This window comes from Leucopleurus acutus (genome assembly GCF_964270905.1).
Source record: "Leucopleurus acutus genome assembly, chromosome: 11".
Taxonomy (NCBI): Eukaryota; Metazoa; Chordata; class Mammalia; order Artiodactyla; family Delphinidae; genus Leucopleurus; species Leucopleurus acutus.
The window spans coordinates 42,098,929-42,120,682 of NC_139152.1; the positions used below are offsets into that span (position 1 = coordinate 42,098,929).

The following is a 21,754-nucleotide window of genomic DNA, read 5'->3' on the forward strand; positions in this document are numbered from 1 at the left end:
GCAGTCAACCAACATTCATCATTAAGCCCCAACTCCCTAAACACCTCTCACATGTTCAATGTGGCCTCTTCTTCACACAAGTCCAGTGCAACCTATCCACACGCGCACACACACCAACAGTCTCCAAGTCACCCACACTGGCACAAAAGCCTCTCAACATTCATCTGGTTGCTAATCAAGGGCTATTCTTGACACTGCCTGTAATCTCTTTTTCCCTTTCCACCGCAATACTCACTACTCAAAACAACAAAAGAAACAAGTTCGTTTTCTCTAACCACTGAGAGCTTCTCTAACTCTATACACCTCTCTCTCCTTTCCCCCCTTATTCTCTATCCTACCTTTGTTATTCAGAAGGTGCAGGGTCTGGGAAAATCTCACTCACCTCATGCTATAGGCACCAGCACCCAGTTCCTGGCCGATCCCGGAAAGACTAGCATCAAAGTCCTGCACCAGCCCGGATTCAATCACCTCATCGGCCAGAGGCAGCTTCAGAGCCCAGGCCATCCTGGCTCCTTCCTTGCCTCAGGAGACACCGTTTCTTGTACAAAGGCGAGCAGTGTGATTCTACCCAACGGGGGCAAGACTGCAAGACTGTAGAAAACTCCAAACCAAGATCTCCCCCGCAGTACTCACCAGCCGCCCCCAAGCCCCACCCGCACTGCCCACACAACTAATCTCCCGCACCCTTGTCTCCTTGCTCTTGGCTGCCCTGACTTCCAAAAATCCCTACCCCCACCCCCACCCTCACCTCCACCCCCGCCCAGCTCTCCGGAGCCGCGCGAGGGTCCTCTGGCTTCACTCTTCCCGACTGCCCAAAGGCAACCCTGGACTCCTCGCACTCCCACTCTTTGGGCTCTCCCCTTGAACTCGTGGTGGTCACTCGCTGCTTTCTAAACAGACCAGCAGCAGCGACCCGCTACCTACCCTGCGCGCCCACGCCGCTTTCCCACCTTTTCCCCCCGCCCCTTTCTGCGGGAAACCCCCCCTCCCTCCCGGGAACCAGTCTCCCTTTCCCCTCCAGGCCTCGCTTCCGGTCAGTCCCAAAATCACTTCCGGTCACCCCTTCTCAATCCCACGGCTCTTAGAACCAAATCCAGGTTTCCGCTGAGTCGACTCCCAGCCCTCTGCAGCCCCCCACGGCCTCAAAGCATGGGTGGAGAAAGCTCAGCACCGGCTTGAATCCCAGACTCGCCAGGTTCCTCCACCGCCCACCGCCCCAGCGCCAGCCAATCATGGCGTCCTCTTCCTTCTCGGGTCCGAAGAACGTGTATCACCCTGACGCTAGCCAATGAAGAAGCGACTTCGCCGGCCTCGGCAGTGATGATAGGCTAGCTACGCCACGGCTCTCTGCCCGCGGGAGATGGGCGGGGGGATCTGGCAGAGGAAACGGCGTGCTTTCAAACGTCCCTCCTTGGGGCTACCTGAGTTCTGGCGTCCGCTAAGTAAGCGAGTCAGCACCCTACGGCGTGGGTGGAGCTTTGGCTCTAGTCTTATTGAACCCACACCCACACCCTGGCTGACTTACCTAAACGCTCCTAACAAGCGTTTGTTTGCTCGTGGAATACTGTCTCATAAAACTCACCTCTTAACGGGGTCAAGACTGCTTCAGTCCCACTTCCCTGGATAGTCTTTTTTTTTTTTTTTGTGGTACGCGGGCGTCTCACTGTTGTGGCCTCTCCCGTTGCGGAGCACGGGCTCCGGACGCGCAGGCTCAGCGGCCATGGCTCACGGGCCCAGCCGCTCCGCGGCATGTGGGAGACTCCCGGACCGGGGCACGAATCCGTGTCCCCTGCACCGGCAGGCGGTCTCTCAACCACTGTGCCACCAGGGAATCCCTGTATCACATCTTATTTATCCATTCCTCTGTTGATGGACATTTAGGTTGCTTCCATGTCCTGGCTATTGTAAATAGTGCTGCAATGAACATTGGGGTGGATGTATCTTTTCAAATTACGGTTTTCTCCAGGTATATGCCCAGGAGTGGGATTGCTGGATCATATGGTAGTTCTATTTTTAGTTTTTTAAGGAAACTCCATACTGTTCTCCATAATGGTTGTACCAATTTACATTCCCACCAACAGTGTAGGAGGGTTTCCTTTTCTCCACACCCACTCCAGTATTTATTGTTTGTAGATTTTTTGGTGATGGCCGTTGTGACCGGTGTCAGGTGATACCTTACTGTAGTTTTAATTTGCATTTCTCTAATAATTAGTGATGTTAAGCATCTTTTCATGTGTGACTATCTAGTTTTAACTCTTCACATCTTCCTACACTCCAGACAGCAAGCCTTTGAGGTCCAGTCTGGCTTTTTTGATGGACCCTGCAGTTAGGAGAAAAGGCATCTGAAGTATAGGGCAGTCTTTTGGGACTGAGCCCTTTACCTGTGGAATCTGATGCCATCTCTGGGTAGGTAATGTCAGAATTGAACTGGGCTCTCAGACACACTGCTAGTGCCTGAGAAATGCTTTTTGGTGTGGGGAAGCCTGCACACATACCCATTGGAGTTGGGTTCAGGAGCCCAGAGGAACATCCCAGACTTGGGAATAGAAACTGCAGTCCCTCCACAAACCCACCCCTCTTCCTTTAAAGATTTCCTGGGCCAGTTTGCCAAGAACCACACTCAAACTGGTCTGAGCCAGTGGTAACAGCTTCCACTGACTCTTCTGCTGGGAGCTGTTGGGAGATGCCTCTCTCCATTCAGGGCCAGTTGCGGCCCAGATTCCATTCACTCCCACACATCACAGTCCAAACCTTGCAGCGCTGATGCTGAAGCCTCTGTACCTGCTTTCTCCCAGTAGCGTGAAGTCAGGGACTCAGCTCCTGTTGTTTCCTTGAAAGGGAGGGTACAAATGCATTCAGTCATCTATCTGATGTTTATCAAGCACCTGCTCTGTGCCCTTGGCCTCGGTCCTGAGGGGTTGCAGTCTAGTGTGGACAGCCAATATTAGGGTTGTGAGATCTATGCAGAGGTGAGTGCTGGCTTCTGTGTCATTTTGGGCCTCATTATTTCGAGTGCTGTAAAGCCCCTCTGATCCCCAAGCCTGATGTCAGAGTCTTAGGCATCTCTTGTCCCTTGGGTTGGGGAGGGGGGCGGAGCATGATCTAGAGCCCAGCACAGTGCCTGGCCCAGGAATGCCGGTTGGGTGGAATCAAAGGTGATGCCTTGTCGTCACCAGTTTAGATTATGTAGCCCAGACCTCATCAGTACCAAGGAGGTGGAGTGGGGAGGAGGGAGGGTTGCAGGGGAGCATGGCATGAACCCTACTCCTAGGAGGGAGAGACCCTTTTTACAGCCATGCTCTCCCAGCCCTGAGCTCAGGTGGCAGGCCTGCCCATAACATTTGCAGGCCTGGGGAAAAGCACAAAGGAAGACCCACTTACCATATATCTAAATTTTTATGAAGCATAATCAACCTAATTGTGACTGTTCTCGCCTCCTATCATGATAAGCATACCTTCATAATGACCGGGAAGGCCAGGTTTGAATTTGGACTTCTAAGACTCCTTGATGTTCTGTGCTAGAATGTGACCCAGTCCTGGCCCCCAGCCTGCAGCCTGCCTTCTCTTCCCCCTCGCAGCCCCCCCTCACATTTAAAAGGGCTTTGTGTATACGTATCAGCATTCAGTCTGCACAGCCAAGCTCCATCCACCCAGCTTTCTGACAAACAGCTGCCTCTCGGTCACCTCTTGGGCCAGGAGTGTATACACCAACAGCACAATCTATTATCAGGACCCAGGGAAGAGGGGCTAGAAAGTGGGCTTGGCAGGGAATTGTGGGGTCCTAGGTATCAGGGGGTGATCTAAAAGGAAAAAGGGCACATCCCCGGGCTTCCCTGGTGGCGCAGTGGTTGAGAGTCTGCCTGCCAATGCAGGGGACACGGGTTCGTGCCCCGGTCCGGGAAGATCCCACGTGCCGCGGAGCGGCTGGGCCCATGAGCCATGGCCGCTGAGCCTGCGCGTCCGGAGCCTGTGCTCCGCAACGGGAGAGGCCACAACAGTGAGAGGACCGCATACCGCAAAAAAAAAAAAAGGGCATATCCCCTTGACCCTGCACCCAATAAGGAGAGTCCCGGCTGGAGGGCCTGGGCGGGGAAGTAGGAGTTCAGGGCACTGATGCTCTTGCAATGGGATTTTCCCGGCCACAGACTCTGACAGCAAAGCCAGCTCCTCCCCTGGTCTCTGACACTGATTCCCTCACATCACCCTGAGAGGTAGAAGAGAAACAAGCAGACCAGTACAAAAGAAAAAATACTGTTTATTCCACACAACTACATCAAGTGCTTCTCCCCCATTCTCCCCTCCTGACCCCTCACTCCAGCTCTCAGCAGACTTTGTCCCACGTCCGGGATCAGTCAGAACGTCAGCGTCAGAGCCTGGCCTAGGAGACAGGAAGGGAATCTAGGCATCGGAAGGTGATTGGATTTCCAAGGACACAAAAATGTCAGGGTCTCTCATTCCAAAGTCAAATGGGTTCCTTAACCCATTGGACTGAATTCTCTCCCTGGACCCCACCTGGATAAAATGCCTTGATTAGTGCAGGGTCAAAGGCCCCAGCCAATTCATTAAGCCATAGAAAGTTTTGGTCTTTGAAACAATAACAAACAAAACACATGCAAACAGTTAAGCCGTTTCTGCCCTTTCTCCTGCCTTTCCACGGTAAGGGAGCCACTGAGATCTGGCTGATAACCAGAAAGGTGCTTTCAAAACAAAATTGATATCAACTCCCTTCAGAACCTGATGCTACTCCAAACAAAAATATAAACAAAACAAAAAACCCACCTCAGGGCCATTGCTGCTCTCTGGGGGCCCTGTGGTAGGGGAAACAAGAGCAGAGATCAGGCCAGTGAGCTCTGGTTTGGGCACACTTCAGGGGCATCCTGTACCCCCCTGCCTGGGGAATTCAGCCTGCAAACATTCTGCCCCTGGACTTGTTCCTCTGAAAGACCAACTCGTCATTCCAGCAGAGGAAAAAATGCTTTAGTTCTAGCCCAGCCTTGGGAAGACACATTTAGATGCAGGAGGAGCTAAGAAAGCATGGCCAGGCCTCATTTAGAGCAGCAGTGCATCCGCTTTTTCCTGCCGTGACACAGGACAGATGGTGTCCTCCTGCATGTCCACTGCCACGGACACGCCCTGGGCTATATGCTACTCCCAGGGCACCAGCCACGACCCACTTGTCTCTCCCAAAAAAGAAAGCATATCTGAACACAAGGGCTCGAGGGTAAAAACCCATATCTGTCTAATTTATTGAACTATAAGTGATCGAATCCTTTACAAACTCTGGCACTACTTCATTCTTACTGAAAACTTGTTTACAACACCCCTCTTAAGTGAGCTCGTCATCTCATTGAGACAGGTTGATAACCCTGAACTTGAGTGCGGAGCCTTACCCTTGGAGACGTAGTCTCTCCTGGGAGGCTGGGGCAGACAAGGTGCCCACCGGCTTCCTCATCCTCCACCACACTCGAGCGCGTTTCGTTGGTCAGGATGCAGTGGCGTGGGGTAGGCGGGAGCGGGCCATTGGACACACAACTGCCTTCTCACTGGCAGAGCTACCAAGAGGGCAGCCACACTGGCTTTGTAGGGCCTGGGAGGGGGCAGCTGCAGGCAGGAAAGGAAACACAGCATGCCAGAGGAAGCGAGGCTAGGCTCTGCACCAGTGTCTGACAGAGGTGGTGATGTGCCCTCGCCTGGCAGTCACCTCTTCAGGGTTTATTGTAGAGACCTAGAGACCTGGCTCTGTAAGGACAGGAGTTGTGAAAGGAGGGGGTGGCTCACCCCTGTGACTTGTGTGTGACCCTTTAAGTCTAGTCTACACAGCAAGTCTGGGCTCATCTCAGCAAACCTTGCAGTGCTCTCCTGATCCCCTACTGAATTCCAGGGGAGGCCCAGCCACAGTGAGGCTGGGAAACTCACTTAACAGCTCGGATGAGATGCCAACCCCCAGTGTACCATAGCTACCCTCTCTGAAGGCAAACCCCAGCCTGCTCCAGGGGTATTCTTAGCTTAGAAGCGCACTGCGGGGATTGTTTACACAAACACGTGGTCTAAGACTCTGGACAAAGTTAGATTTCTCCTCCAGTATCGAAGACTTCAAGTTCCAAAGAAAATTAGAGTTAAGTCACTTTCCACAAAAAGACCTTCCAGGGCTGCCATCAGCTCTTTCTGGATCTTGGCTCTTTTCCCCCAGGGCCTTGCTGTCTGGCTTCTTGTTTAATTTGCTGCTTCTGAGAAGGGCCCAGGACTGGGGGGGCGGTGAGTGTGAGGACAAGAGAGAGTCAGCATTCCTTTCCTCATTCCCCCCACACACACACACACCAGTGCCTGCTTAGCTGGGCCGGGGGATTTTCCAGGCTGCAAGCTCTCTTAACCACACCATTCTGATGTGGAGATGGCCAGGGACAGAGATCAGATTAAAATCTGGGCAGATGGCCTTATTTACTAAGTTCCCAACCTGCTATAGACCCAGGTCAACTCCAGGACAGCTAGAGTTCACTGTTGCTTCCTTCCAACATGATTTACAAAAGAAAAGATTCTGTTTTAGGGCAATTTTCCACCCTCCCAAAGGAACCAGGGAGAGATGGGGAGAGGAGATCACATGTTCTGGCCCCAGGGCTGTGGAAACCTTCTGACCTTGAGGTCGAGGCAGACATGGCATCTGACCTTCCGAGCAGCACATCACCCTTTTCAGAATTGTATGTGTTGGGTTCTTTCAGGGGACAGTGTACCTGCAGGCAGAGGGTGGGGGACGGTGTGCGGGGGGTGTGAGGCTGTGTTTCTGCTGGACTAGCCACCGTACCTGCCAGAGGAGCAAAGGAGGAGGGAGAGTGGAAAGAGAATCCTGTCGGAAACAAGAGCTAATGGCCAGTCGTCCTCAGAGGCTGCAGCAGCCCTGCTCCAGAGAGGGGAGTTTCCGGTTCCCAACCAGAATTCACCCTTCAAAAACCACATTAGCAAAGTGCTTCTTCAAGTGACACCACAAATCCCCTCCCTTGGCGTGACCATGCCCAAGCCTGGAGGTCTCAGACGGGCCCCACTGCCCTCCCCAGGATGTGGACGATATGGGGGGAGGGGGAGGTGGCTGAAACACAGGCGCACAGTGTAGTCTCACGACCCAGGGCAAACATAGCCACGTGTGGCAGAATGACAGATGCCGCAGGGCGGTGGCTGCAGCCGGGTGCCAAGGGAAGGTACAAAGTGCTGGAACACAGGGCTGGGGGCTCAGCCCTAAGGGATCTGAAAGACATTCAGCTTGCTGGTGTTCTTGAGCGTCTGACGCCGGTTGCAGAACCAGACCCGCACGACCTCCCGGTCATAGTTGAGCTCCTTAGCAATCTCGGTGATCTCCTGGCCTGTGGGCAGCGGGTTCTTCTCGAAGTAGGCGTTAAGAGCCTCTATGGCCTGGGGGGTAAAGGAGGTGCGGCGCTTGCGTTTCTTGGAGGGCTCGCCTCCCACAAATTCCATCAGGTTCTGCTGGCCTTCCTGGTTCCGGAGTTCGGCTTCATTCAGCCACTTCTCCAGCACTGGCTTCAGCTTCTGCGCGCTCTTGGGCGTGATGTCCAGCTTCTCAAACCTGTAGGTGACCCAAGCCCAGGAAGGAACAGTGAGAGTGTCTTGCTCCCCACACCGGGCGTGAGCGCTGTCCACAAGGGGCTGCTCCTCTCGGGGCTGGTGGGGCTGTGCTCAGTGCTCCCCTCACCACCCCCACTAAAACGCCCTGGCTCGGCCAAGCCCAGACTTCTCGGACTGTCCTGTACCCCAGGTCATAACAGGGAGACCATTCCCATGGCCTCGGTTCAGTAGTGCGATGATAACAGGGCAACTGCTTTGATGAGCACCATTCCAGAACTTTCATATCCCAATGGGTGAGGTCCTTTAAGGAGTCATCTCGAGAGGCCTCCGGAGATGCCAAACGGATGTCGCAAGTACTGTCCTCCTCCAACTGCAGCATCTCTAAGACAGAATACTCTTTCTGGCTGAGCCCCGATGTGACTACAGAATTCCCAACATGGCACGGTAGTCTAATAGTCACTCTAGTCTAATCTATATAATTGGCAGGCAGATGAAACCTTTTGGCCATCCCTGGACCGTGTGTTTTTTCGTGTTTGAAACCCTCGGCTATCCTTCATTTCTTTTCTTTGTTTGTTTGTTTGGTTTGGGCCATGTAACGTGGCTTGCGGGATCTTAGTTCCCCGAACAGGGATTGAACCTGGGACCCTAGCAGTGTCCTAACCACTAGACCGGCAGGGAATTCCCTACCCCTCCTTGAATACCGGCACCAGAACCGGTCTGTACGCTGCACACAGAAAAATCAGCTACATCACTTTATAGTCATGCCTCAAAAGAGGGCGAGATGGGAGCATGATGGGGTGATAGTGGGTTAGAGTTGAGAACCAAGCCAGAACTGAAGCTCCCACTTTTGTGACTAATTTCGTAAGTTGTTCTCCTGTCCCTCTAGGATTCCTAAGTGGATTATGATCCTGGCTTTCCCATAAAAGACAATATAAATGCTCAGGATTTGGGGCTAAACTTCAGAGGGCCCCCAGAAAGACTTTGGCTACTCGAGGATTTTCATGTCTACCCTTAGAACAGCTTTCCTTGTCCGGAAGAGGGCGGAAGCCAGGGAGAATATGGAAAAGGGCCGGATCACCTGGGCCCCCGTGAGTGCCCTGACCTTGTCCAAGGCAGCCTTACTCACCGGCAGATGGCTGACTGGCTGTAGGCTGGGCCTTCCGTCGCGGTCAGAGCCTGACCCACCTGGGTCTGCGTGAGGCCCAGGGATAGCCGCCGGATCTTAAAGTTCTTGGCAAACTCCCGGATCTCTTCTAAGTTGATCCCGTCCTCATCCAGACTCGGGGTATGTGGCTCTAGGCCAGAGGAAGGGGGCAGGGGTGTGTGTAAGACAGACAACCTTCACTGCTTATCTTGCCCATTGGCCTAGCCTGGTGCTGTAGTGAGGGATAAGGACATTTGACAAAAGACCTATGTACCCTTAAGACCCTCATCACCCCTGTCCCCAAGACATATAAAACTTGGGGGTAAGGGGCCAGGACCAATGTGTATAGAGGTAGAGGCCTATTTTCAAGTTCTTCCAGCTCTCACTGTTGACCCTCCCCCATTCTCCCCAGCCTGGCCCCAAGCACACCTGTTGGCCATCCACATTCCTCAAATGCTGGGTGAGAGACCATAGGGGAGACAGCCAATGGCTTGGCTTCTCAGAGAAGCAGCCAGACAGCTGGCTAAGCAGCCTCCACCATCATCATGCATAGAATGCAGCTCCACAGAATGAGAATAAGAAAGCCAGTTCCTGGCAATGGGCCTGTGCCCTTCCCCTGTGGACTCCAGGAAGTTTATTAAGGAGAGCGTCATCTAATGAGGTCATCGTGTCCAAATAAACGCCTCTCCCCTTCTCCACAACCTCTCTAGAAGCCACTTACTGGACACCAGCTGGCTGACAGTAGGGGTCTCTGAGCAGGTGATCGGGATAGGAGCAGAGGCAGCTGGCTTGGCCGCTGGGGCTGGGCTGGCGATGACCACAGCTGGCTGGGGCATGGCTGCCGGGGGCTGGATGGGCTGCACCTGCGAGGAGAAGCGCCAACAAACCCCACTGCCCGCCTGCCTGTTTCAGGGGGGTGGAGTCTCTGGTGGGGCCAGAGGCAGGGCAAAAGTGGGCATGGAGGGACTTCCCTGGTGGAGCAGTGGTTAAGAACCCGGCTGCCAATGCAGGGGACACGGGTTCGAGCCCTGGTCCGGGAAGATCCCACATGCCGTGGAGCAACTAAGCCTGCGAGCCACACAACTACGGAGCCCGGGTGCCACAACTACTGAAGCCGCGCACCTAGAGCCTGTGCTCGGCAACAAGAGAAGTCACCACAATGAGAAGCCTGCGCACCGCAACGAAGAGTAGCCCCCGCTCGCCGCAACTAGAGAAAGCCCACATGCAGCAACGGAGACCCAACACAGCCAAAAATAAATTGATTAATTAATTTTTTTAAAAAAGTGGTCATGGAATCCTCACTCACCCAGCACACTCCTACCTGTGCCCCACCAAAAAGCAAGACTAGAAGCTACACATTAGCACCCACCCAATGATAATGACCTCCAAAATAAGCATAGAACGTGCCCCACCAAGCCGGGGCCTGGTTGCTGCCTATGACCCGGGCAGGTCAGAGGCTCAGAAAGGTTCAGCACACCTGGTCAAAGCCCCAACAAGTGTCCGCCCTTGAGATAACTGCTCTCAAATCTCTGCCCTCAAAGGAGAAACCTCGGGGCTTCCCTGGTGGCGCAGTGGTTGAGAGTCCGCCTGCCGATGCAGGGTGTGCCCCGGTCCGGGAGGATCCCACATGCCGCAAAGCGGCTGGGCCCGTGAGCCATGGCCGCCGAGCCTGCGCGTCCAGAGCCTGTGCTCCGCAACGGGAGAGGCCACAACAGTGAGAGGCCCGCGTACTGCAAAAAAAAAAAAAAAAAAAAAAAAAAAGAAGGAGAAACCTAAACCTGATTCTAGAGCCTCCAGGCCCCAAATATCCATTAATAGGGAACTGGCAAATGACTTCTGAGACCTCTCTACATTAAGATACTGTGCAGCCATGACAAAAAATAAGGTTTCGCTCTTAACTGCTGCCATGGAAAGAGCTCTGAGTCACAGTGCTAAGTGAAAGAAAAAAAAGTAAGGTGAAAAACAGTTTTTATGGAATAATTCCTTTAAAAAGACATATGAATTACCCGGAAAAAAAAAATCTTGAGGCATATAAAGCAAACTGTCAACAGAAGTCATCTCTGGAAGTAGAGTTAGAAGGGATTTTTACTTTTTGACATCACACATAATGTTGGAATTTTTATAAATAACATGTATCGAATTTATAATCAGGAGAAACTATAAAAATATGAAATTAGTATTTTTAGTATGATTCTTTTTTGTTTTGTTTTGTTTTTGTGGTATGCGGCCCTTTCACTGTTGTGGCCTCTCCCATTGTGGAGCACAGGCTCTGGACGCGCAGGCTCAGGGGCCATGGCTCATGGGCCTAGCCGCTCCGCGGCATGTGGGATCTTCCCGGACTGGGGCACGAACCCGTCTCCCCTGAGTCATCGGCAGGCGGACTCTCAACCTCTGCGCCACTAGGGAAGCCCTAGTATGATTTTTTTTAAAGCTTCCTGAAAGTGCAGATTCCTTTAGGATGGGTCCTGTTCCCTGAATTCTACCTCCTGGTAGCTTCAAGTCATTCCCTCGTCATCCCCAGGGCCTTGTTCAGAGCTCCTTGTCTCTGGCTAGAATTGTTTAAGCTGTCTCCTAACAGGGACGATGACTCAAGTCTCACCACAGTCCAATTCTTGACTCCACCTGGATAACGGAGGGAATTTTTTAAATGCAAATCTAATCAGCCACTTCCCTGCTAAAAACCCTCCCGCGCCTCCCCACTACCTAATACGAGTGATGACAATAAAAGCACGATTTTTCAAGTGCTCTCTGTGTACCAGAGTATAAACTGCCTTATGTGTAATCTACCCTTTAACATTCATAACCTTCTGAAGTTGGTACTCTTATCACCTCCATTTTATAGATGAGGCTAAGAGGTTATTCAATGAAGCTGGGAAGCTACATACCACTAACTTGTTAGGGATGTGAATTCTTGGACGCCACTCCAGACCTACTAACTCAGAGGCTCTGGGGTCGGGCCCGGGAATCTGCATCCCAGCAAGCCCTCCAGTTGGTTCTGCCGCACGCTCACGTTTGAGAACCTCTGCTCTGGCACACTGTACTTCCTGCAGTTCTGTGGAGGCAGAACACTCTCTCATCCAACTCATCCCTTTAGATTAGTTCAGTGTCCTACTCTACGAAGCCTTGTCAAACTCCCCAGTCTGCTGAGAGCTCCCTTCTCTGGGTTCCCAAAGCACCTTATCCTGACCCTATCACAGCCTTTGCCACGCTGACTTATAATTGTCTCTGATGCTGGGCTGCCTAAGGTTAGGAAGGGCATCTTATTCAGCTCTACATCTTCGGCACCTGGAATATAGTAGGCACTCAAAAACTGCTCCTAGAATGAACACATAAATGAATAATCAATGCCACAGTGCGGGGCGGAGGGGTGGAGGGATGAAGGGGTGAAGAGGGAGAGGGTACAGAACGAACCTCCCAGGGCCTTTCTAGCGATTTGTTCACCCTGGAGCTGACGGAGGCCCAGTTTACTTTGACCACCCCTGCCTGGCTTTCTCAGACTGCTATTGACCTCTGAGGGCACATATACACATGCTGGGTGTGTGTAGGTAAGGGGTCAGGGGACGGTGGTGCTGTTTTCCCAAGCAGAGAATGCGTGGACTCGTGTGAACCTTCTACCCTGGAACCTCCCCCGGCTTTGGGGAGGTGCCCTGCTTTCCCAGGGGCTTCAGGAAATAGTGTCGTCCAGCTCACAGCCTGGAGGGAGGCCACCCATGCCAGATGGCACTGCCTGCCCCCATCCCCCAACCCAGCCCTTGTACCTCACTCTTAGCGGGGGACTCAGGAGTGCTTGGCTTCCGGACAGCCACGGGAGAAGGCAGGGGGCTGCTGGCCAGGGCTGCGATCACCTGGCCCTGGGCGTTCAACAACAGCTGGGGGGTCACAGCCTGGACCTGCAGGCTTTGGGCTGGTGCTGGGGCCGCCATGCTGGCCGAGTTCACTACCCACGGAAGTGTTCCAATAACCTGGGGGGAAACATAGGGACCCCAAGCGTGAGGGCAGCGTCCAGGTCCACCCCCAACCCAAATCCCCACATCGGCAGGAAGGGACTGAGACAAATCACTTAACCCCTCTGGGCCTGTGTCCTCACAAGAAAGTGAAGGATTCCCACTCTAGGGGCCGCTTCCTTTATTCTCTCTCCAGAGCCGTGGTGGGGCAGGAGTAGGTTTGCATGTGCATTCAGACAGATCTGGATGTGAATCCCTGCTCTGCCACATTTTAACGGTGCGGCTTAATTTCTCTGAACCTCAGCCTTCTCCCCTGTAAAACGGGAATAAAAATCTCCACCCAGTAGGTGTGTACTCAACAAGAAGTGGGGTCGTGTATGAGAAAGCACCCAGCACAGAGGCTGGTCACAAAGCGAGTGTTCCGTAAACGAAAGCCCCCAGCTAGAGTGAGTACCACCAGGGCCGGCTGGGGGCTACGCCCCTGCCTGGCCTCAGCATCAGCAGAGAGCTGTCACACAAGAGGTGTGAACAGCAGCTCGTCACCCTAGTTGAGCTCCCATGGCCCTCAGCCCACGTCCTGCCCCTCGTCCACAGCCAGCATCTCCACCAGACCCCACCCCTCAGCCTGGCTTTGACCACTTGCCTGTCCCTGAGCGTTGGTGAGGATCTGACTGCTGATCCCCGGCATGCTGGGAACGGCGTTGGCAATGACCGGAGTGGCAGTGAGGGAGCCCAGGATCTGGGTCTGTCCCCCGAGGGAAGCAGCACTGATCTGTGGGTGGAGGAAGAGCCTTGCTCAGAGGCGATGGGGCGAGAAAGAGCCCGAGGCAGAGGGAAGAGGGCCGAGGGTACTGGGGCAGGGGGGATGGATGCTGGGCAGAGGTAAATGTGGGCTGCAGGCCCAAGTCCACCAGCTGAACAGTGTCCAGGGCCAGGGGCTGCAGGGGGTGAGCAGGGAAGGGTGGGGTCGCAGTCATGGAGGAGTAACTCTGGCTGATCTTTCGGGCTAGCCCTGGGAGAGTAGAAAGGCCAGGCTGGAGGGGCTGATGTGACTCTAGTCACATCTAACAGCCTCTAACTCCACCTTAGCGACAGCTCACAAGTTTGCAATCCCCAGACATCATCCCACCCTCCAAGGCTGGTCCAGTGGTTCAGGTTCTGGAGGATTTGCCCAGCCCTCTTGGCAGAGGTTGTCTGCTCTTGTCTGGGACGGATGGGCTGGCAGCTGCAGGGGAAGGCCTCAGAAGGAGCCCATCTGTGCCGAAGTGTTGCAAGAGAGCCGTGTGCAGGGGGCTGGTCCTCTACCTCCTTCCTCCCCCGAGGGAAGGGTCAGGTTCACCCTTGGCCAGAGATTCGGTCCATCCCCGTTTAGCCCCTGGTGGGGGCAGCAGCTTACGATTCCTGGGCTAAACGCGAAGCCTGCAGGCTGAACGGTGATCTGTGGGGGGCTGTCCACTGGCTTGGGGGTGGGGGCAGTCGCGGTGGCAGCAGTGGGCTGCGGCAGAATGGCAGGTGTGGTCTGCAGCAGCGGCTGGGTCTGGATCAACGTCTGGGGCTGGGCTGGCGGTCGGGGCCGGGTGGGCGAGGAGGCCTGGGCCGGTGGGGCAGCTTGTACAGGTGCCGGGAGAGCGGCGTTCAGCACGGCAGCTGCTACGGAGCAAGGCAGAGACAGAGGTGCTCAAACGCCTAGCCGTAGCCCAGGGAGGCTCCAATCCCAAGGGATCTGGCACGAGAACGAGGGGGGGTTGGGGCAGGGGGGACAGGCAGCTGTGATTCACTTGATCTTGGCGGGGGCGGCACACGCCAACTTCTCTCATCCCCCCTCCCTTGGGCCTGGAGAGGTGTAGATTGAAAACCAGAAGTTGGATCTTCTTGCAGTCCTTCTCAGGAGGCTGGTCACGGGGTGAGTTCTGGCGCAGGGGGGAGGGGTAGTCTCAGACAGTTGGCTGAAGGAAGAGAGGCCTGCTGGGCCAGCATGGTACCATGGCCTAGAGTCCCAAGGTGGTGCAGCAGCTCTGTGGCTGGGTGCCTGGGACACCAGATCCAGACTCCAGGGCTGTCGCCCTGGGAGGGCCGCGGGTTTGGAGTCCAACATGGCAAGCACACGTGCAGGGATGGTAGTGTAAGGTGGTGGGGAGCCTGGTGCAGTCCTGGGGAGAGTTGCCGTTACCTTGGAGACCGGCTAAAGGTGGCTTGAAAATTCCCCCCGTGGGAGAAGCAGCGGTCAGTCCTGGGAGGGCGGCCACGGTTGCTGTAGGAATTGTCCACACGGCCAGCCCCTGCTGGCCAGCCACTTGACCTGCAATACCGATGGGGATAAGAAGAGGTTGAGTAACTGCCCCTGCTGGAACCATAACTCCTGTCAGAGCTGTGGCTAAGTTTTCCTGAGTCAAGACCTGCAAAAGCAAACGAGATTTCAGAAAGAAAAGAAAAAATACAAAATCAACACCGACAGCGCAGACACTGGGTCTCTCAGACCCAGCTGAGCGCGCAAGGCATTCTGAGGGCAGTGGGAAAAGGCCGCATGAGCACGGGGAAGAGACAAGCCCTAGCTGGAGGCCCAGCCCCGCCGAGGGGCACCTGGACTGGGCTACACTGCCTTCAGAGAAGCAGCTCATATCAGGGACAGGGCCTAGCCCTGCTCAAGGGCCAGGAAGGGCCACAGGCCTCTCCCACCACGGTCTGGTGCCTCCCAAGCCTTCCCCGGGCCCTTGCCCCCAGGACCAATGCTTTGTGGCCAGGAAGCAGGGGGCAGGGGCTGGTGGAACCAAGTGGTCAAGACCCACAGGGGCCTCCAGGAGGTTCTGAGGGAGGACAATCCTGATGGATGCCTCGGAGAACTGTGCTTGCAGTGAAAGGTCACAGGGAGCTCAGCATGCCTGGAGGCCCCTGGAGACAGTTTCTCACTGAGCCGGGGCTGCCCCTGGCTCTAAATGAGGACCAAAAATCCATGAACTCTTCTAGGCATCCCCTAGAGGGGCTGACAAGGGTATTCACTCACTTAGTCATTAGATGACTTGAAGGAGTTAACGTAATCTCTATAATCCTTCCTCAACCCAAGGAGATTACCTGGCAAATGCAGATCTACTTTTCCCAGGGGGCCTGACCTGGGGCAGGGGAGAGGCCAGGGGTACCTAGTAGGAGACTCCCTCCCTCCAGCCACAGCCCCTTCCCCGTCCTGCCTCATGGAGTTCCCAGATCCCGCGGCCAGCCCATGTTGGCCATCCCATGCCTTGCTCCTGCCCACTGCCCTCTGCCCAGCTCCCTGGGGTGGCCCTTACCTGGGGGGCAGCTTGTACAGCCAGTGGCGTCAGGGTCTGCGATGCCTGAGGCTGGCATGGGGCTTGGCTGAAGGTGGCAACGGCAGGGGCAGGGCTCGGAGGCATCCCCGGGAGTGACTCCACTTCACGTGGCATTGGGACAAAGAGGGACAAGGAGTGAGCCTGGGTGAGCGTGACGACCCTCAGCCCTACATTGTATTTCTGCATAACCCGAGGCCAATCACTGGCCTTCCCTGGCCCACAGAGGCAGCTTCCCAAAAGCTATGGGCAGTGAGAATAGGAGGCTGGAGAACCCTGTGCCAGACCTGGAAGGTAGGCCACCCTCTTCTCACAGGTGGATGAAGAAAATGCAGACCCAGGCACAGCTGGGTATCAGTCTCTCATCTCCTGGCTCTGTAGGATGCTAGGACCTATCACATAATCAGTAGCAGAAAGGAACATGTGTCAGGGAGAGAAGGAGCTCGAATCAATGGGATCGACTGGCTCATCCAGCAACTGGATCATTGTTCAACCTTCAGGCTACTTTTTGGACGCAGGGGCTGGCTTGGGGAAGGGGCGGGACTCCTGTAGGGTGAAGTCTTGGAAGTGACATGTCTTGGATACACTCAGGATTAACGGGGCTCTCCAGGCCAGGCAGCTTTTCTTCTTGCCATTCCCTGAGGTCTGAAGTCTGGGTGACCAGCTTCTAGGAAGTTCTAAAGGAACTTCCTATGCATTGGAGCTTTTCACCCAGGTGAGAGCTTCCTCTTGCCACCTGGATTTAGTTAGGTACTGGGACCCGTACCAGGAAACCTCTTTAAAGCCACACAACAATGCGGAGAGGGGTTATTATTTAATATATGGTGAGACATTAAAGAGAATCTAGGTGTTGTGTGTTCGACCAGATCAGTGGTTCCTTTTTTAATTTTTTTTTTTTATACAGCAGGTTCTCATTAGTTATCCATTTTATACATATTAGTGTATATATGTCAATCCCGATCTCCCAGTTCATCACACCAGTGGCTTCTAAATACTGACTGGGTATAGGTTTCCAGGCCCTAGTCTAGGCCTACTGAGTCAGAATGCCCAGGAGTGGAGGCCAGGAACCTTTCATCTCTCTCTTTTTCTTCTAAGCTCCCTTGTGATACAGCACACAGACAAAGTGGGAACCACTGAACTAGATAACCTTCCAAGGTTGCATTCCCAGCCTGTGCTTTAATCTGGAAAGGCACCAACCTAACTAAGGACTAGACTGTTTACAGTATTTAATTTAAAAATCCAGATTGCTTAAAGAATGAAAGAGACAAGCAACGACCACAAAAGCCTTATAAAATACTAAAGAAAACAAAATGGCAGATTTATCTCCACTGTGAAGGGGAGATACATTTCTAACTATTGAAAAAAAAAAAATCAGAGAAGGATAATCTGAACCTCTGGAAATTTAAAAAATATTTTGCTTGACGAAGTGTAATGAAACCTAAAAAGGAAAGTGAGGAAATGGGAATGTGATAGACACGAGTGAGGAAAGCTTACCATGTGTACAGTCATTTCATTAGGATATGCTGTATTTCCAGAGTAGGACCATGGGCCCTAGGGTCTGCCTACATTTAGGGTTTTTGTAGCTTCCTGCTAGACTGCTTTTCAGGAAGACTGAACCAGTTTACAGCACCATCAACAATGTACCTGTTTCTCACAGCACCACCCAATTTAGGTTTTATCACTGTTTATTTATTTTCCTGGCTTAATAGGCATAGGTGGTACCTCATAGCCAATTACTTTTTCCCTCATTGACGGCAAGATTTTGTATTTTTCCATGTGATGACTTCCTCCTATGTAAACAATTGGCTTCTCTTCAAAAGGAATTTGGGTGGACTACACCTCAAAGAAAAATAAAATTAAAGGGCCATTCAAAGCAGCACTGTTTATGACAATGAAAAATCAGACAGTTTGATAATAGCCAAAACCAGAATCAGATGAGTGAATCTGTCAATAAAGGACACGGAATATGAAATAATATGGTGGTAAGTGTCATGCTACTTAGCCTGCCCTCAGGGGCCCCACCTATAAAAATGTGTATGTGTGACAAGGTTTGGGTAATAATTTAGAGTGACACAAATCACTAGATTCTTTTTTCATCCTGAAAGTTTCCTATTACTTAGTTTTATTTTGTTTTAAGAGGAAACACTTCTCAATATTACACACACAGAAACGTTCCGTCAAAGCCACAGTTTAAGCTGGCAGCTCCTTAGGAGGTACCATCAACGTACCACCCTTCCCTGCTTGACAATGACTGAAATTCCTTTATAAAGAAGACTTTGGTGAAAAGCTTAAGTATACAAACCTCTGGAAGAAGATGCACACTACCATGAACACTCATGCTAAGTTGTAAATAATTGATCTCTGATCAATTCCTGAGAGCAGGTTTTGGATAAGGAGCAGAATTAAGGCGCCAGAGATACGGAAGATGGATGAAAGGGTAAAAAAGGCAGTTAAGGCACTGTGGATAAACCTGGAAAGAAATGGAAAGGGTGGCCGAGATGGAGAATCCTTGTCTTTCCTGTCTGCTCACCAGGGCACTGGCCCATGGGAGCAGGTGGTGGCTCATCCTGGCCTCAACAAGGAAGCAGAACATTTCCAGGCTAGGGGAAAGTGGTCACGTCTCTTGTCATTCCTTTACTCAAAAGGAGAAAAGATAACCCGGGTTACTAGGGTCCCAAATGGATCTGCACACTGATTTGCGAGTAGAACGAGGGAGGTGAGATCTGGCACGGGTTTTGTTAAAGAGTTGCCTGTTCTCTTTGCTCTCTTCTTGTCTCCCCCTCTTGGCCTACACCCTCTCCCCCAACCACATCTCCAATCTAGGGAAGGGGCGAAGTTCAGCAGAAAGCAAGGGGAGATGAATCATGGCTTTCTGGGGGAATTGGCAAGAGAGGCCCCAGGCTTCCTGCAAAAGGTGTTAATAAGGTGTTAATGAGGAAAGTCAATGAAAGGGTGCCCTGTGCCCAGAGAGCAGTGCCTAGGACCAGCCCCAGCTTCTAGAACAGCCCAGGCGTTCTCACAGCTGTACTGCAGGGTCATTAGGGGAGACAGCGTGAGTCAATCAGCCATATACATTCCACATGCAGGAGAATCAAACTCATGCCCTGAAGTCATCTTTGGAGAATAAGAGCACAAATAAGCCCACCAGGCTAGACTCATGCCAGCCCAGCTGGGAGTGAGGGGCTGGGATTCTACAAGGCCCTCCCTAACACACACATCCTTAGTCCAAGGTAGGTATGATGGCCTCCCATCCCCAACTCCTGGCACCGCCCAGCTCTACCACAAAAGGTACTGATTTGGAAGGGCCGTCAGGATCCTGAAGGCTTAGTCCTCTCCGCCTTGAGCTTGAGGGTCTGGTTTAGACCTGGCAGCCCTCTCTGAGGTTAATTCAATCCCCTCACCCTGACCCATCCCAGTTTAGGTCTGTAAGTGACTGAAACCAGAGCTAAAGTTCCAGGGACAAGGAGTGGCCTAGGAGCTGACCAACAGTACAGATTGTGACCAGAGGCTGTCCAGTGGACAGGATGACAGTGAGACCCTAAAGCCACCTAGCCCCCTCCGGCTTCGCGCTGGCTCTCCAGGGGGGAACACAGGAGGGGACTCAGGCGGAGCAATGCCACATGGGAGCGGGTAGCCTCATACCAGTTGCCTCTGCGGAGGAGTCTGGGTTGTCTGGCCCAGCTTCACCAGCAGCTTCACCGGCTTTGGTGGGGCCTCCGCTCTGGGAGCCCTCGGCGGCCACACCTTCCAGTGCTTTGCCCTCCTCCTCAGCAGGGATCTGGGCATCCACTCCAACCTCCAGAACTCGGATGGTCTCATGGCCTGACATCACGATGACCTGCAAACAGAGGACGGGGACACTGCTGGGGGGAGGGGCGGATCAGCCCTGGGGAACCGGAGCTCTAGGTATGGCTGAGGGAGAGAGGAGAGAGCATGTCAGGATGCAGACCTCCTGGCTCAAGGACTGTGTGCTCTGTGAGAATTCCAGAGCCTGGAGCAGACTGCAGCTCCCTGATTCCAGGGAAGGAGGTACTAGGAGAAAGTAGGCCCTGGTGACAGGGAGAAGGGCCTGACACGAGCTAGGAAAAGTCCCACAGAGCCAGACCACTTGGGGACATTTCTGTTTGTTTCCTCTCTTGGGTTCAGTTCAGGGAGTGGTAAAGTCCTCTCCCACAGCCTTGCAAGGTCGTCTTCTTGGCTGCTAGGATATCGGAGTGTGACTACGATGGCCCCTAACACCATATCCACAGCTTAAGCTGGGACAAGAAGCAAATCCCTCTTCACGTCCCTTGAGTTATTACAGGAGTGAAAAATGAATGCTCCACGATACCGAGTAACTTTTTAAGCTCATGGTTCCTTTATTTCCAAAACTCTGGGGTACGGGCCAAGATTTCCCTCCAAGCCAACTTCCTGAAGCGAGGGTCAGGAATCCTGAAGACGTGGCCTCTCGCTGGCCCTCCTGGACTGGAGCTTTGTACCCTGTGGGCCTGCAGCTCCAGTGTGCCTTCTGCTGTGGGCGTGCTCCAACCTGGAGCAGAGCCCCCACGCCCAGCAATGCAGGCAGCCCCTGGGCCTCCTCGGAACACTGGGTCCCCTTTCCTGCTGAAAGAGCCAGCACTCAGTGCTTTACCTCCAGCACTGACATGCTTCCAACTGGGCCATTCAAGAGTCAGGGACACCCGGTACATTAAAAACTCTGTGTCAGGCCTTGCTCCGCCTAGGCCTGAAGACACTCCCACAACACGCTCCTTAGGCCTGAAAACTGGATCCAGCCAGAGACTGCTGGAAAAAAGCAACACTGTGACCCATCAGGGGAGTAAGAGTGCAATAACCACCCCCCCCCAGCCGTTCCCTTTCTGACTCAAACTTGACCTGTGAAGGACTTTACTCCCATCACATTTTAAGAGATGTTAGTTAATCTTTTTTCTCCTTTTAAAAATTACATAAGTCGGAAATTCCCTGGCATCTCACTGCCAGGGGCCTGGGTTCGATCCCTGGTTAGGGAACTAAGATTCCATAAACCACGCTCTCCAAAGAAAAAAAAAATTACATAAGTAATAAAAGGTCATTGCAAGAAAAATTAGAAAATGATATGTAAGCAAGAAAAAAAATTAATTCCCTGATACCCAAATCTTTCCCCATGTTAACTTATACATATTTTCACATTTTAATTTCACTTTTTAAAGTCACAGCTTAAGTCCCCAAACCCAGCCCCTGAGAAATCCCAGCTGACAACTACATCTGGATAGGTAAAGTGACGATCTGGACGGGTGTTTCTGGTAAGAAACAGACGAGGGGCTCTATGGAGTTTTCCTCCTTGGTCCATTACCCTCACTCCCCCACCTCTTCCTGCCCCAGAAGATACCTGCTCATTGACAGTCAGAGATGAGTCTGGCCCGGCTCCAGGATCCATGGTCACTTGTCAGGGTGGGGTGGGGCTGGCCCACACCTACACATCCTGCAGGGTGAGATGGGATGGGAAAAGCAAAGGCTGATGCGACACAGTAATAAAATGTCCATGCCATCTCAAAAAGTCCGAAGTAGAATGGAAGGAAGAGAGAGGAGCTAAGGTCTCCCAGGTATGTGTAGAAGTAAAGGAAATAGGATTCTAAGGACTTTAAAACTAAAGTGTCTCACTTCCTACAGCATCCTAGGAGAACCTACACTCAAGAGGAGCGAGTGTGACAAGAGGAAAGAGGGGGCCAGGCATCTTTCCCTGGGAGTTCCCCAGTCCAGTGGGAAAGAGCAGACCCAGCAGAGCCCAAGGTGACTTTGACCCAGACTCTCAGAACCAG

At 53.0% G+C, this 21,754-nt stretch overlaps 2 protein-coding genes across 6 annotated transcripts in view; both read right to left on the reverse strand.

The window, feature by feature from the left end:
• TFCP2 (transcription factor CP2) overlaps nucleotides 1-614 on the reverse strand; it is a 50,161-nt gene extending 49,547 nt beyond the window's left edge. For all 3 annotated transcript variants that reach the window (XM_082850573.1, XM_082850572.1, XM_082850571.1), the window contains exon 1: nucleotides 383-614. In XM_082850573.1, the coding sequence (XP_082706699.1) occupies nucleotides 383-504 (122 nt within the window). In that variant the 5' untranslated portion in view covers nucleotides 505-614. The remainder of the gene's footprint in view (nucleotides 1-382) is intronic.
• A 6,613-nt stretch (nucleotides 615-7,227) lies between these two features.
• On the reverse strand, nucleotides 7,228-21,372 carry POU6F1 (POU class 6 homeobox 1; the record flags this gene model as incomplete). 3 transcript variants are annotated; one of them, XM_082850291.1, is made up of 10 exons in its annotated part: nucleotides 7,228-7,573; nucleotides 8,699-8,867; nucleotides 9,438-9,579; nucleotides 12,475-12,678; nucleotides 13,304-13,432; nucleotides 14,057-14,310; nucleotides 14,831-14,959; nucleotides 15,942-16,058; nucleotides 19,602-19,797; nucleotides 21,325-21,372. In XM_082850291.1, the coding sequence occupies 10 exons, from the start codon at nucleotides 21,370-21,372 to the stop codon at nucleotides 7,228-7,230; spliced, it is 1,734 nt and encodes a 577-aa protein (XP_082706417.1). The 3 variants fall into 3 exon arrangements, with proteins under 3 accessions (XP_082706417.1, XP_082706416.1, XP_082706415.1); XM_082850290.1 differs by having other exon boundaries at nucleotides 14,831-15,056; nucleotides 15,942-16,063; XM_082850289.1 differs by having other exon boundaries at nucleotides 14,831-15,056; nucleotides 15,942-16,129.
• Between the last annotated feature and the right edge of the window lie 382 nt (nucleotides 21,373-21,754).